Source organism: Xiphophorus couchianus, chromosome 24, assembly GCF_001444195.1.
Source record: "Xiphophorus couchianus chromosome 24, X_couchianus-1.0, whole genome shotgun sequence".
NCBI lineage: Eukaryota > Metazoa > Chordata > Actinopteri > Cyprinodontiformes > Poeciliidae > Xiphophorus > Xiphophorus couchianus.
The window spans coordinates 19,643,635-19,659,658 of NC_040251.1; the positions used below are offsets into that span (position 1 = coordinate 19,643,635).

Here is a 16,024-nt window from a genome sequence, read left to right on the forward strand (position 1 = left end):
CACGCCTGGACATGAAGACCGTCCTCCAGCCAGCAGACACGCCTGGACATGAAGACCGTCCTCCAGCCAGCGGACACGCCTGAACATGAAGACCGTCCTCCAGCCAGCGGACACGCCTGGACATGAAGACCGTCCTCCAGCCAGCAGACACACCTGGACATGAAGACCGTCCTCCAGCCAGCAGACACACCTGGACATGAAGACCGTCCTCCAGCCAGCAGACACGCCTGGACATGAAGACCGTCCTCCAGCCAGCGGACACGCCTGAACATGAAGACCGTCCTCCAGCCAGCAGACACGCCTGGACATGAAGACCGTCCTCCAGCCAGCAGACACGCCTGGACATGAAGACCGTCCTCCAGCCAGCAGACACGCCTGAACATGAAGACCGTCCTCCAGCCAGCAGACACGCCTGGACATGAAGACCGTCCTCCAGCCAGCAGACACGCCTGAACATGAAGACCGTCCTCCAGCCAGCGGACACGCCTGGACATGAAGACCGTCCTCCAGCCAGCAGACACGCCTGGACATGAAGACCGTCCTCCAGCCAGCGGACACGCCTGGACATGAAGACCGTCCTCCAGCCGCACAGAAGCACAAATCTTTGTCTCCTGACTTCCTTCACAATAATTCACACTAACAATCCAAACTTCTCTGACGCTGAGAAACAAAATGTTATCAAATATTTAGTTTTGTACAGTTTGGCACAAAATATGTGTTTTTAATGCTGTTTTTCCTTAAACTGTGTTTCATGAATTTTATTCATAAAATCACCTGAAACCAATTTGTCAACAAATACTTTACTGCAGAAATCATTTGCACCGTTTTGTTTTTTTTTGTTCATCTTTAATATTTCAGGGCATCAAACACATTTTATCTGACAGAAAATGGGATTCAAAATCTCAACATAAGTGAATAAATCACCAAAAACTCCTTTGTTCAGTTTGTTTAAATCAGTTATTCATGTTTTCAAATGAAGTCACTTTCTATTTGTGTAGATTTGAGGATCGGTCACATCTGGTTTAATTCTCTGCTTTTACATTAAGTCAGGCTGAAACCCTGAAAACACAAACTGATCAATTCTTATTAGTTTCTATAAACTAACAAGTTGATCACTTATGAATGAAGTGAGTGTTTCTTCAAACAAGGTTTCTGGGAGTGAAGGCCGACTGCCGACTTTCACCCGTACATTTCAGAAATACAACATGGCGGCTCCTTCATTCTGCGGGAAATTTACGGCTTCGAATCCGAAAAACTTGCTTAGAAAATGGCCGTTGATTTTTTCCTCTGAGACAATTTCCAGCGTCGATCCTCTGGGTGAGTACTGAACACACCCACACACACACACACACACACACACACACACACACACACACACACACACACAGGAGTGGAGGAATGAAACTTGAACATTTCTCAGGATTTTCTCCTGTGAAGATTTTTGTATTATTTTAATTTCTGTCCCACTTTTCTTTGAACATGTCCAACTATTTTCAAGCTAAAGAACAAAATTTAGAAACTGAATGTTTAAAATGAAAAATAGGAAATCTGAAGCGTAGATCCTGATTTGTTGGTGAGTTTAGAAACCTTTTTCAGAAGACAAAATCTTAGTGGTAAATGCTTTTAAGCGTTTATGTAAATTATAGTTTTCTACTCCCAGTTATATTAAAATAAGACATCAAACATTTTTAGAGCAAAAATGTTTCCTGAAGAATGTTTGATACGCGAATCAAGGTTTTTTCTACTTAATCTGAGAATCGATCAGGTCATCATTTATCGACTACGACTTTAAAAACGGAAGTATTTTTGTAATATTTCACAAAATATTGAAAATAACGATCTGAATGTGATTTCAAAGAGTCAGTGCTGCTTTTCAAGCTGAAAGGAAAAGAATAAGGATGATTTCTGACTGATCAATAAGATGATCATCTCACTTTGTTTCTTTTTTTAATCAACTACTTAATCACCAATATCTATTATTGAACATTTTACATATATAAGTGCAAAAAAGACAATTCTCCATTTTTGACGGGATTAGATTTATTATTACTGATATTCTGACATAAGACAAGAAATTTACACGAAACAAAAACAAGATTTAAGGTTCCGGATTATAAATCAGACACTAGAGACAGAAATACCAGAAGGTCCAAATGGATTCTCCTTTTCTGGATCAGAACTCCCGGGTCCAAATGAACGCCATCTGGATCCGAACTGAAGCTGCTGAGCAACTGGATCAGAACCCACAGAGACTGGAAACCGCTCTGGTCATTAGTTCATTCCTGGTGAAGAAGGCAGGAAGTAAAAATAAAATAAAATACTAAATGAAAATGTTCTTTTAAAAAAAGAGACACTAAAGATCCATAAAATAATAAAATATCCTAAAAATCCAGAGTCCTTCAGTTCCTGAACACAATCCAGCGGTTCTAGTCGTCAGACCAGCGATTCCCAAGAATCCACAAATCTTTTCCTTCCCTTTAAGTTCAGCTCAACAACCTTCATCTCCTTAGTAAAACCAGTTTCCAGCCAAACTTTCCTCTCTGACTCTCAACCAATCAGCAGCTTCCAGCTCACAGCCAGGTTGGGTCCTTCACCTGGGAGATTTCTGTCAGGCAGCTGGTTGGCCACCCCAGGCCACACCTCAGCAGGTGACTGTCACTAACTGCATTTGTTCATGTGAACATGTCTAATAATAAGAACTTTATGAAAAAGCAGGAAATACTTTCACTAAAATAATAATCAGAGAATAAAATCACACAAACTTGATGTAGAAATGACATGAAATGATGAATAAAGTTCATCTAAAACACTACAAATATCCGCTGCACGATAAATTCACTGTTAGGTTTGGACCAGGAAATGTTCTGATCCAGATCCCAGTTCTGCCTCTGACTCTCTGGACTTTATCCACATATTTATCTCACATGTTTACCACTTGAACCTTCCACAGTTTCTGTTGCACTCAGTATATTTCAGTGTTTTAATGTAGAAATTCAGTATTTTTCCTCCCAACTCAAGAGAATATCTGGAATTTTAAATGTAAAACTTTTCGATGTGACAATATCCCAGTTTTTCTTTTACAAACGTGACGTTGATTAAAACATTTCTCAGTCTTTTGGTCCACTAGTTTCCTGGTAGTCAGTAGAACCAAGTGAAGGTTCTGTTGACGTTCTGATTTACTAGGCCTATAACATTCATCAACATACACATATTTACAGATATTAATAACCTGGACTGGTTAATGCATGTCTGTCTGTGCTTGCAGCTTCCATATACTTGGTCTCCAAACTGTCCTCAGTCGGTCCAGCGATGTCCTGCGTCACAGACATGGCCGCCTGTCTCTGGGTCCTCCTGGCTCTCTGGATCAACCTGTCAGGCTGTGAAGCAGCAGGTCAGTTCAGACGAATGAAACCAGTGGAGGTAGAGAGCTGATTCTCTCTAACCGCTCTGCTCTGTCAACTCCTCTCCTGCAGATCCTGTAAACATCCCAGCAGAACCTGGACAGAACGTCGATCTGCCATGTAGAGCTGGCAGGAACAGCATCGTTACAGCTGTAAGCCTGACCAGAGACGACCTGCAGCCAAAATACCTGCTTCTCTACAGGAATAACCAGATTGATGAAGATCTCCAGAATCCACAGTACTTGGGCCGAACAGAACAAAACCTTAACGCCACTGATGGACAAATCCATCTGACTATAAAGAATGTGACAGAGAAGGACAGTGGAGTGTATGAGTGCCGTGTCAAGACTGAAATAAACGAATTAAAAAGCAACACAAGCAACTCAGAGACGACCATCATGCACCTGCATATCGCTCCTCTTCCTCCTCCTCCTCTTCCTCCTCTTCCTCCAGGTGAGTGTTTGTCTCTGGATCAGAACCAGCAGCTTCCTGGTTCTGGATCTCAGATCAGATGATGATGATCTTCAGTGGGATCAGACTAATTCCTGGTTCTGTTCTGCAGGTCGAGGACACATCGAACTGGTTCTGACGGTGGTTGTTCTGGTTGTTCTGGCTGCTGTGATTATTATCTGGAAGAAGAGGAAGACTCCCTCTCCTCCTCTTCATCATGATGAAGCTCTGAGGCTCCAGGTGTAGCTAAAAGCTGTGACATCATCAGACCATGTTGCTGCTCTTCCCTCCGTTTCCATCTGGACCTCAGTGACTCCCAGCTGGTTCTGCTCTGCCACTAGGGGGCGCCATGGACTGACAATCACTGTGATCTTTGTTCTTGTCTACCAGACAACATTTCTTTATATATTATCTGTGTGGATTATTTATTTTAAAATTCTTTGTATAAATAAAGTTCTTTCCAAGTTTCTTTTGATGGTTTTGTGATTAATTTTTGCTTCCTAACGTGAATCTTTGTTCACCAAGACGTTACAGTTTTTCTCCGTCACTTTGGTTCATTTCTCAAATCAGTTTTGATATTTGCAAAGCAGTAAGAGCATTTTTAAAACTATTTATACATCAAAACAGAATAAATGACCTGCAGAATCCAGTTTCTTTCTCTAAATCATTAATTCATCCTCAAAGTTAAACATCTGTATTAATAAACATGTCAGTTCATCAGAATAATAAATTCTTGTTTCACTGAGTTTAGACCAAATAGTCACATTAAACTGATTCTGGAGGAAAGTTCTGATGTAACCTATGGATAAAGTTTAGATAACTTGTATTATAAATTGTAATTATGGGAGATGAACAGCAAGAGACTGGAGAAGATGAACATTTATGATTTTATTGATTTGTTGACAGAAAGGAAAAGACAGAACTGCAGAGAACAAATGGAAAAAATTGATTGATGGAAACTAGAATCATGTCTAGAAGAATCATAAATTCATCTGACATTTCCTCTATTCTTCCTCCTAACTCCTCCTCTTCCTCCTCCTCTTCCTCCTAACTCTTCTTCTTCCTCCTAACTCTTCCTCTTCCTCCTCCTCTTCCTCTGTTGACTCGTCCAAATCTTCGTCCTTCATCATCAGAAATGTAACATCATGTTGGACAGATTTAGAATAAAAACTAATAGAAATGTATTAAAATATGTTTGGCATATTATGACAACCTGTTCAAACATTGATCATGTTGAGACTCATATTAATAACATTTATGCTTCAATGTTGTGGAGGTTGAAACTTTCAGCAGAGACCCTACAATCCATTTTAATCAACATGATGAAATCAAAAGTAAATATAGAAAACAGACATTTTCCATTCAGTCTGATGGTGTCTAGTGAACAAAGACTCTCAGGGTCTATTTGTGTCTCGTTAACATTTATTTAACAGAAGTGAGCAGCTCTGTGGTTTCTGATTATTACAAACATTTATACATTTACATGTTTAACATTAATTAATAACAAGAGTGTAAAAAAAACTGTTAAAATGTGAGTCTAGATTATTTCTCTGAAATAATGATTCAACCAAGTTCTTTTAATTTAATGTCTAAAGATCCACTTTTATCTGCAGTAATATTATTTATTGCAGTAATATTATTTATTGCAGTAATATTATTTATTGCAGTAATATTATTTATTGCAATAATATTATTTATTGCAGTAATGTTATTTATTGCAGTAATGTTATTTATTGCAGTAATATTATTTATTGCAGTATTATTATTTATTGCAATAATGTTATTTATTGCAGTAATATTATTTATTGCAGTATTATTATTTATTGCAATAATGTTATTTATTGCAGTAATGTTATTTATTGCAGTAATGTTATTTATTGCAATAATATTATTTATTGCAATAATGTTATTTATTGCAGTAATGTTATTTATTGCAGTAATGTTATTTATTGCAGTATTATTATTTATTGCAATAATGTTATTTATTGCAGTAATATTATTTATTGCAGTAATATTATTTATTGCAGTAATATTATTTATTGCAGTATTATTATTTATTGCAATAATATTATTTATCTGCAGTAATATTATTTATTGCAGTAATGTTATTTATTGCAGTAATATTATTTATTGCAGTATTATTATTTATTGCAATAATGTTATTTATTGCAATAATATTATTTATTGCAATAATGTTATTTATTGCAGTAATGTTATTTATTGCAATAATATTATTTATTGCAATAATGTTATTTATTGCAGTAATATTATTTATTGCAATAATGTTATTTATCTGCAGTAATATTATTTATTGCAGTAATATTATTTATTGCAGTAATATTATTTATTGCAGTATTATTATTTATTGCAATAATATTATTTATCTGCAGTAATATTATTTATTGCAGTAATGTTATTTATTGCAGTAATATTATTTATTGCAATAATGTTATTTATTGCAGTAATATTATTTATTGCAGTAATATTATTTATTGCAATAATGTTATTTATCTGCAGTAATATTATTTATTGCAGTAATGTTATTTATTGCAGTAATATTATTTATATAATGTTTTCCAGATCCAGCTCTGGTTTACTCTGCAGTGAGAACTGGAGACATTGAATATGGACAGATAAACATCAGAGAAACTGGAAACCAGCAGAGGAGCAGAGGTAGAGTCCAGACTCTGGTTTTATTGTTCAGTTATAGTTTAATATTTTAGTTTTAATGTCTTTATAGAGTTTTAATAGTAACTTTTTAGCTCCTCTCTAACAACGTTGGACTCTTAAACCACCAAACTTCCTGCTGCTGTTTTTTAGTCAACTTTCTCAAGCAGCAAACATCCTGAGTTCACCACAGGAAACTTCTGACGGTTTTATAAATAAAACCTGCGTGGGTCCAAACTGAACCGACTCGGTGCGGTTCTGAAGGTGTCAGTGTGTTTCTGTGACTCAAAGCTCTGCTTGTGTGTTTCAGAGGAAGTGAGCAGCTCTGTGGTTTATACATTCATATGTTGGACAATAACAGCAGAACCATTAAAAAGCTTTTCTATCATAAAACATCTGAACCCTAACAGAACCTCTAACATCTGTTGTTCAGAGATGGATCCGGGTCCAGTTTACTCTGCAGTGAGGACAGCAGGCATCAGACCCAACAGAACCAGAGGTACCGACTCTCCTCCACTAAACTTTACTGGTTTTAACCTGCAGACTGGAAACACTGGAAACAACATGTCTGATGAAATGGTGACCTGAGGAAGAGGAGGAGGAGGATCTTCATCTCATCACTTCCTGTTGAAATTTTTTAACTTCAGGAAAAACTGGAGGAAAACAGACAGAAAGAAAATCAGGAGAATAAAGAATCAAATCAAATTCAACTTTACTGTCACAAGTACAAAACAATGAAATGCAGTTTGCTTCCATCCAGCAAGAGAAGAAAAATATATTTATACAAATGTAAGTTTTTCATAAACAGGAGTAGATTATAGAGTATTTACAATAGTGACTAATAGCTCAGTGCAGGTAGTTAGTGGTTTATCAGTCTGTGTGTTGTTGGGTAGGAGATTACAGCCATCATATGTTCAGACGTCAGGAGTTCAGCAGTGAGACGCTGTGGGGAGGAAACTGTTCCTGTTCCAGTCCGTAGCTCCTGTAGCGCCTCCCAGAGGCCAGTAGGGGGAAGAGTCTCTGTGCTGGGAGTCTGACGACTTTCCCAGCTCTTTTCAGACGCCACTTCCTGTAGATGTTCTCTGAGACAGGAAGTGATGCGCTGGCAGCTTCCACCTCCCTCTGCTCCGCCTCCCGGTCCGAGGCGGAGCAGCTCCGGTACCAGCTGGTCAGGATCCTCTCAGTGGTGCAGCGGTAAAACTTCACCAGGAGTCTGAGGACAGATGGTTCTTCATCAGGGTCTGAGGAAGAAGAGGTTCTGGTTCTCAGGAAGAAGAGGTTCTGGTTCTCAGGAAGAAGAGGTTCTGGTTCTGAGGAAGAAGAGGTTCTGGTTCTCAGGAAGAAGAGGTTCTGGGTCTGAGGAAGAAGAGGTTCTGGTTCTGAGGAAGAAGAGGTTCTGGTTCTCAGGAAGAAGAGGTTCTGGTTCTTATGAAGAAGAGGTTCTGGTTCTCAGGAAGAAGAGGTTCTAAGAAGAGGTTCTGGTTCTTATGAAGAAGAGGTTCTGGTTCTCAGGAAGAAGAGGTTCTGGGTCTAAGGAAGAAGAGGTTCTGGTTCTCAGGAAGAAGAGGTTCTGGTTCTTAGGAAGAAGAGGTTCTGCTGAGCCTTCCAGACCGACTTGGACCAGCCGGTCGTCCAGGTCGGATCCTCAGAGATTTGTGAGGACAGAGTGCATCGCTATGGAGACTGGAGAGGCGGTGTGTGAACTGGTCGGGGTCCATGGTGGGTCCATGGTGGGTCCAGGTCCAGGGTGGGTTCCAGGATCTGAGCTGTACCAGGACAAGCCGCTCCAAGTTCTTGGTGATAGTCGGGGTGAGGGTTAGCAGGTTCTGGTCACTGAGACTTGATGGGTTGGAGGTTTTGGGCGTCGGGACGATGGACGTGGTTTTGAACAGGTTGGTACCAAAACACATGCAGCCGCCGTAGCAAATCATTCAGAGGAGCTGGATTCACAGGAAAAATCTAATCTGGGAAACATTTGAAGTTTCTGCTGCTAAATGTTCATATTTCAGACTCCAGTAAAAAAACACAGTTAATTTATCAGCAACTGATGATTTTTTAAGATTCAGGAAAAACGTCGACATGATAGAAGAGAAACTAAAATGTTTATCTGGGATCATTGGAGGCAGGAAAATGTGAAACATCCTGATTTTCTTCCTCTGTCACTTTATAGCAGGAGATTAATAAACCATAGAGACATAAAAACATCTGGCAGTAATAAAAATACCTGACCTGAGAACCGAGCCCTGAGGTTCTCCATCTGGAACCCTGGAGGGACAAGAAGATTAATAATTTAATCCTATAAACTGTAATCTGATCAGATCTGAACCAGTTCAGTGCTGCTCCATGAATCCCTGCAGCAAGTTATAGAATCTGATCAAATATGGCAGAAGATGGAAATCATTTGATTTGAGTTGATCAACATTAATCAATATAAAATATCTATAAGTTTATTAATCTAGTCTGTCTCTGGCAGAATGATGGAGTTAAAATAATCTTAAATCCCTTTCAGGATTAAATCTAGTATCTATAAAATGATTTCTGATGATATTCCAGATTAGCATCATGTCACCACTCACCTCAGACTGCTGCCCATTAGAAAAACATCATGATGATGATGATGATGATGGTGATGATGGTGATGATGATGATGATGATGATGATGATGATGGTTATTGATGATGGTGATGAAGATGATGATGATGATAGTGATGATTATGGTGATGATGATGATGATGGTGATGATGATGGTGATGATGATGATGGTGGTGATGATGATGGTGATGATGATGATGGTGATGATGATGATGATGATGATGATGATGGTTATTGGTGATGATGATGATGGTGATGATGATGATGGTTATTGATGATGATGATGATGATGATAGTGATGATGATGATGATGATGATGATGATGATGATGATGATGATGATGATGATGATGATAGTGATGATGATGATGATGATAGTGATGATGATGATGATAGTGATGATGATGATGATGATGATGATAGTGATGATGATGATGGTGATGATGATGATGATGATGATGATGATAGTGATAATGATGGTGATGATGATGATGATGATGATGATGGTGATGATGATGATGATAGTGATGATGATGATGATGATGGTGATGATGATGGTGATGATGATGATGGTGGTGATGATGATGGTGATGATGATGATGATGGTGATGATGATGATGATGATGGTTATTGGTGATGATGATGATGGTGATGATGGTGATGGTGATGATGGTGATGATGATGATGGTTATTGATGATAGTGATGATGATGATGATAGTGATGATGATAGTGATGGTGATGATGATGATAGTGATGATGATGATGATGATAGTGATGATGATGATAGTGATGATGATGATGATGATAGTGATGATGATGATAGTGATGATGATGATGATGATGATGATGGTTATTGGTGATGATGATGATGATGGTGATGATGATGATGGTTATTGGTGATGATGGTGATGATGATGATGATGATGATGATGATGACGATGGTGATGATGATGATGATGATGATGATGGTTATTGGTGATGATCAATACAACATGGCTGCAGATTCTCTATAGAAACAATAATGGAGTTTTTTACATTTTATTGTTTTTATATCGTTTATAGATCTGCTATCGATCGATCAGTTTTCCTATCAATACCTTTTCATATTTAGCATTAAAACCTGGAGATAATTTTACCATTAATATTTTATAAATGTAACATTAATAAAAGAACATTATGAATATATTCAGAAGGAAGCTGTTGGTACAAATCTGCTTTATTTTTGTTTCCAGAACCAGAACCAGAACCAGAACCAGACGTGGTTTACTCTGCAGTCAGACCGGCTGATGGTCCATAACGGATCATCAACATCACGTCTGTTTGCTCTGTCAAGTATTTCTATAAGAGAGGAATATTAATGTATTATTATTATTAAAACATATTGTAACTTTATAGTAATTTCATAAACAAACAGCTAAGAGACAAAAACATTTAAATTTGTTTTGACATGTTTTATTTTCTTATGGTTCATAAATATAATTACTAATAAAACTGAAAGATTGAGTTTCTGTTTCCATCATCAGTGTCATTATTATTGATATTTATCTATAAAATCTGCCTCATTATTTGGTTTAATCTAAATAAAGTTGGTTCCAGTCCATGTTTTGTGGTTCTGTGGTTCTGATGATCCGATGGAAAATGGAGCGATGTTCTGATGTGGATGTGGCCGGCCCGCGAGAAAAACAAGAAGAAACAAACGGCTGCAGAATAAAGCAGGAAGAAAACGGAGGCTGGAAACAGGAAGTCAATGTTTGACTTCCTGTTATAACCTGGTTTAAACTTTAACCTGGTTTAAACTTTAACCTGGTTTAAACTTTAACCTGATTTAAACTTTAACCTGGTTTAAAACTTTTATCCATCCATCCATCCATCTTCTTCCGCTTATCCGAGGTCGGGTCGCGGGGGTAGCAGCTTCAGAAGGGAGGCCCAGACTTCCCTCCCCGGCCACTTCTTCTAGCTCTTCCGGGGGAATCCCGAGGCGTTCCCAGGCCAGCGGAGAGACATAGTCCCTCCAGCGTGTCCTGGTTTCTTCCCCGGGGTCTCCTCCCGGTGGGATGTGCCCGGAACACCTCACCAGGGAGGCGTCCAGGAGGCATCCTGACCAGATGCCCAAGCCACCTCAACTGGCTCCTCTCGATGTGAAGGAGCAGCGGCTCTACTCTGAGTCCCTCCCGGATGACTGAGCTTCTCACCCTATCTCTAAGGGAGAGCCCAGCCACCCTACGGAGAAAACCCATTTCGGCCGCTTGTATCCGCGATCTCGTTCTTTCGGTCATGACCCAAAGCTCATGACCATAGATGAGGGTGGGAACGTAGATCGACCGGTAAATCAAGAGCTTCGCTTTTTGGCTCAGCTCTCTCTTCACCACGACGGACCGGTACAGCGCCCGCTTAACGGCAGACGCTGCGCCAATCCGCCTGTCGACCTCCCGCTACCTTCTTCCCCCATTCGTGAACAAGATCCCGAGATACTTGAACTCCTCCACTTGGGGCAGGACACCCCCCCTGACCCGGAGAAGGCACTCTACCCTTTTCCGGCTCAAGACCATGGCCTCGGATTTGGAGGCACTGATCCCCATCCCGGCCGCTTCACACTCGGCTGCGAACCGCTCCAGCGAAAGCTGCAGATCACGATCTGATGAAGCCAGAAGGACCACATCGTCTGCGAAAAGCAGAGATGAGATCCTAAGGCCACCAAATCGGATCCCCTCAACACCTTGGCTGCGCCTAGAAATTCTGTCCATGAAAGTGATGAACAGAATCGGTGACAAAGGGCAGCCCTGGCGGAGTCCAACTCTCACCGGAAACGAGCCCGACTTACTGCCGGCAATGTGGACCAGACTCTGACACCGGTCATACAGGGACCTGACAGCCCGTATCAAAGGGCCCGGTACCCCATACTCCCGGAGAACCCCCCACAGGGCTCCCCGAGGGACACGGTCGAACGCCTTCTCCAAGTCCACAAAACACATGTAGACTGGTTGGGCGAACTCCCAGAACCCTCCAGGACCCTGCCGAGGGTGTAGAGCTGGTCCAGTGTTCCACGACCAGAACCAGAACCAAACTGCTCTTCCTGGATCCGAGGTTCGACTATCCGACGGACCCTCCTCTCCAGGACCCCTGAATAGACCTTGCCAGGGAGGCTTAAGAGTGTGACCCCTCTATAATTGGAGCACACCCTCCGGTCCCCCTTTTTGAACAGGGGGACCACCACCCCAGTCTGCCAATCCAGGGGAACTGCCCCCGATGTCAATGCGATATTGCAGAGTCGCGTCAACCAACACAACCCTACAACATCCAGAGCCTTAAGGAACTCCGGGTGGATCTCATCCACCCCCGGGGCCTTGCCACCGAGGAGCTTCTCAACCACCTCGGCGACCTCGTCCCCAGACATTGGAGAGCCCAACCCAGAGTCCCCAGGCTCCGCTTCTTCAATAGAAGGCATGTTGGTGGGATTGAGGAGGTCTTCGAAGAACTCTGCCCACCGGCCCACAACGTCCCGAGTTGAGGTCAGCAGCACACCATCCCCACTATAAACAGTGTTGGTGCTGCACTGCTTCCCCCCCCTGAGACGCCGGATGGTGGACCAGAATCGCTTCGAAGCCGTGCGGAAGTCTTTCTCCATGGCCTCTCCAAACTCCTCCCACGCCCGAGTTTTTGCCTCAGCAACCACCCGAGCCGCATGCCGCTTCGCCTGCCGGTACCCATCAGCTGCTTCCGGAGTCCCACAGGCCAAAAAGGCCCGGTAGGACTCTTTCTTCAGCCTGACGGCATCCCTCACCGAAGGTGTCCACCAACGGGTACGAGGGTTGCCGCCGCAACAGGCACCGACAACCTTGCGGCCTGGTTCTACATGGCCTGGTTCTACTGGTGCTACTGGTACCAGTAGAGCCAGGCCTCTGGGCCTGTCCTGGGAAGAACATTTTCATACTAAATAACTAAAGTTTTATCATTAAATATAATATAATCTTCTGTCCAACTCATCTGGTCCTCTGTTGTCTCTCAGTCCCAAAGGTGGAGGTGGAACCAGGGGAGGAGTCTGTCCTGCTGCCCTGGAGAATCACAGAGAATCTGGATGGAGACGTTAAGGTGGAGTGGAAGGACGAGTATGATGATGTGGTCCATGTGTATCAGAAAGGTTCTGATCAGCCTGGAGAACAGAACCAGTTCTACAGAACCAGAACCAAGATGGATGAAAACCTGCTGAAGAATAAAGACCTCAGTCTGACTCTCAGATATCCTGCAGACAGTGGACTCTTCACCTGCAGAGTCTATAACAGAGATGGAGAAATCCTGATGGAGAAACAAGTTCAGCTGAAGGTCAAAGGTCAGTGGCTTAGATCAGATGTTTGTAGTGGGTCCATTGGATCAGGACCAGTTGGTACCAGTAGAACCAGCTGGAGAAAGATCCACCTTCCTGTTCCTGCTGCTCTCATCAGGAAGTGGTGAAGATCTGCTGCTGCTGCTCATCTTCCTCTTTCTGCTTCTCTCAGACCAACAGGTGCAGGTGGAGGAGGGGGCGGAGTCTGTCCGGCTGCCATTCACAGTGACCTCTGACCTGCTGGAAGGAGCTACAGTGGTTTGGTGGGACTGCAGTTGCAGGAAGATCCTTGTGTATCAGAAAGGTTCTGATCAGCCTGTAGAACAGAACCAGCTCTACAGAACCAGAACCAAGATGGATAAAAACCTGGAGAATGGAGACGTCAGTCTGACTCTGATCCGGCCCACTGAGAGAGACGCAGGACTTTATGAATGTAAAGTCTGGAGAGACGGAAAAATACTGAGAGTCAAATGGTTCCATCTGAAGGTCAAAGGTCAGTCTGGGTCTCTCTGTCTGTCTGCTGAGTCTCTGTCTGTCCTCTGACTGTCCTCTGTCTCCTCAGCAGGGATGGTCCAGGTCCAACCAGAGGACATCAGAACCAGAACCAGCACCCCTGCTGAATCGATTCCTCTGATGGCTGATCAATTAGTCTGATCAGTTCATTGATCTGATTGTTGATCAGAGAGGATCTGGATCTGGTTCCGGTCTGCAGACTCAGTTTTTACCTCTGAAATGATGAATCATCCTCAGCTACCAGAACCGGGCCCAACAGAACCCCAGACAGAAGAATTATTGATCCTGATCAGTTTGATCGATTCCAGGAAGTTTCTGCTGATCTGAGGCTGTTGTTATTAACATTATTATTAACATGTTAATAACATGTTAATAACATTATTATTAACATGTTATTAACATGTTAATAACATGTTAATATTTCTATCAGCGTTTGGTTTAAATCCGATTTATTTAAAACAGGAAGCAGCTGATTGTCTGCTTCCTGTTTTAAATAAAGTTTTTATTTGTCTGTTCCTGTATGGAGGTCAGAGGTCATCAGTGGGCCATCTGCTCATCATCATGTCTGTTTCCTGTTTCAGAGACAAAACCATTCAAATCTGGCTGATGGATCCCAGATTCTACTGGTTAAACTGGTCTCTGCTGAGACCTCAGGTCAAAGGTCAACAGACAAGCCCAGTTGTTTTAAAAAAAAAAAGGCCAACGTGTATAATTTTTAATAAAGTCCCGTTTTATTCTCTACATGTTCAGATTTAAATGTTTGTTTTCAGGCTGAGTAGCAAACAGAGGATTTGTCTCCCCCTGCTGGCCGATTTCCACCAGGAGGAAGAAAGTAAATTTGGCCATTAAAGTGACCTGATGGGTGGTGATGGTGGTAATGATGTGATAGAAAGAAAACAAATCCCATCCTGATTGTGTTTCTGTGTTGAAACTTGTTCAGGTGATTTTTATTGATGTTATTTTGTATCAATCAATCAATCAAATTTTATTTGTATAGCACATTTCAGCAACAAGACATTTCAAAGTGCTTTACATCATAACAAACACAGAAACACAAAGCAACATAGAATCAATCATTAAGTCAAGTTCCATCAATAAATTAGTAATTGATTACATTTCAAATACAATCCTAAACAGGTGGGTTTTTAATCTAGATTTAAAAGAAGTCAGTGTTTCAGCTGTTTTACAGTTTTCTGGAAGTTTGTTCCAAATTTGTGGTGCATAGATGCTGAAAGCTGCTTCTCCTCGTTTGGTTCTGGTTCTGGGGATGCAGAGCAGAACCAGAACCAGAACCTGAGAGTTCTGGAAGGTTGATACAACAACAGCAGATCTTTAATGTATTGTGGTGCTAAGCCGTTCAGTGATTTACAAACTAACAACAGGATTTTAAAGTCTATTCTTTGAGCTACAGGGAGCCAGTGGAGGGACTTTAAAACTGGTGTTATGTGCTCTATCTTCCTGGTTCTAGTCAGAACGCCAGCAGTCATCTATTGTATGAAATTTTTATAACAGTTTTATTTCCTGTCATTGCAGCTCTGTGTTGAAACTTGTTCAGGTGATTTTTATTGATGTTATTTTGTATGAAATTTTTATAACAGTTTTATTTCCTGTCATTCCTCTGTGTTGAATCCTGCTGCTTGTTCAGCCTCAGGTCTTCACTTTGTGTTCAGCTGCATTCTGATATTAAAGCTTCATTTTAAGTGAAACAAATGGCTGGTATTTTCTTTCCTCCACACTTTCCAGATTACAGTTTTCTGCTCCTGTTTCATCCTCCCACAGTCTGAACAGTTATTTAAATCCCACCAGTGTCTCACTCTTTGCTTGGTCCTGCAGGGTCAGACTGACCCAGCGTCCGTTTTTACCAGTTTTGTTTTTCTTCTTCTCTCCTCCTGAAACGTCGGGACGTTGAACCATCCAGGTCTCATATCTGACATTTCTGCTCCTGTCTTTAACGATGCTTCCCTGCTGTGCTGCTTCCTGTTTCCTGTTTTGATTCCAGCCTATTACATCATCAACAGGCATTACTGCATGAATATGTTATAATTTCTTTCCTTAATTCATTAAATGTCAGTGAAATGGA

At 41.4% G+C, this 16,024-nt stretch overlaps 1 protein-coding gene and 2 long non-coding RNA genes across 3 annotated transcripts; all 3 read left to right on the forward strand.

Annotated features, from left to right (window-relative positions):
* Positions 1–6,428: 6,428 nt before the first annotated feature.
* Positions 6,429–10,712, forward strand: LOC114140671 (uncharacterized). Its single transcript, XR_003594622.1, has 3 exons — positions 6,429–6,524; positions 6,952–7,017; positions 10,343–10,712. It is a non-coding gene; the product is annotated as an uncharacterized LOC114140671 (long non-coding RNA).
* Positions 10,713–13,052: 2,340 nt separating this feature from the next.
* LOC114140664 (uncharacterized) lies at positions 13,053–14,214 on the forward strand (the record flags this gene model as incomplete). The annotated part of the gene is made up of 3 exons (XM_028010792.1): positions 13,053–13,437; positions 13,604–13,924; positions 13,994–14,214. Coding segments are annotated over 3 exons (798 nt in total), but the record flags the coding sequence as incomplete, so codon positions are not given.
* A 25-nt stretch (positions 14,215–14,239) lies between these two features.
* LOC114140670 (uncharacterized) lies at positions 14,240–15,654 on the forward strand. Its single transcript, XR_003594621.1, has 2 exons — positions 14,240–14,884; positions 15,500–15,654. It is a non-coding gene; the product is annotated as an uncharacterized LOC114140670 (long non-coding RNA).
* Positions 15,655–16,024: the final 370 nt, after the last annotated feature.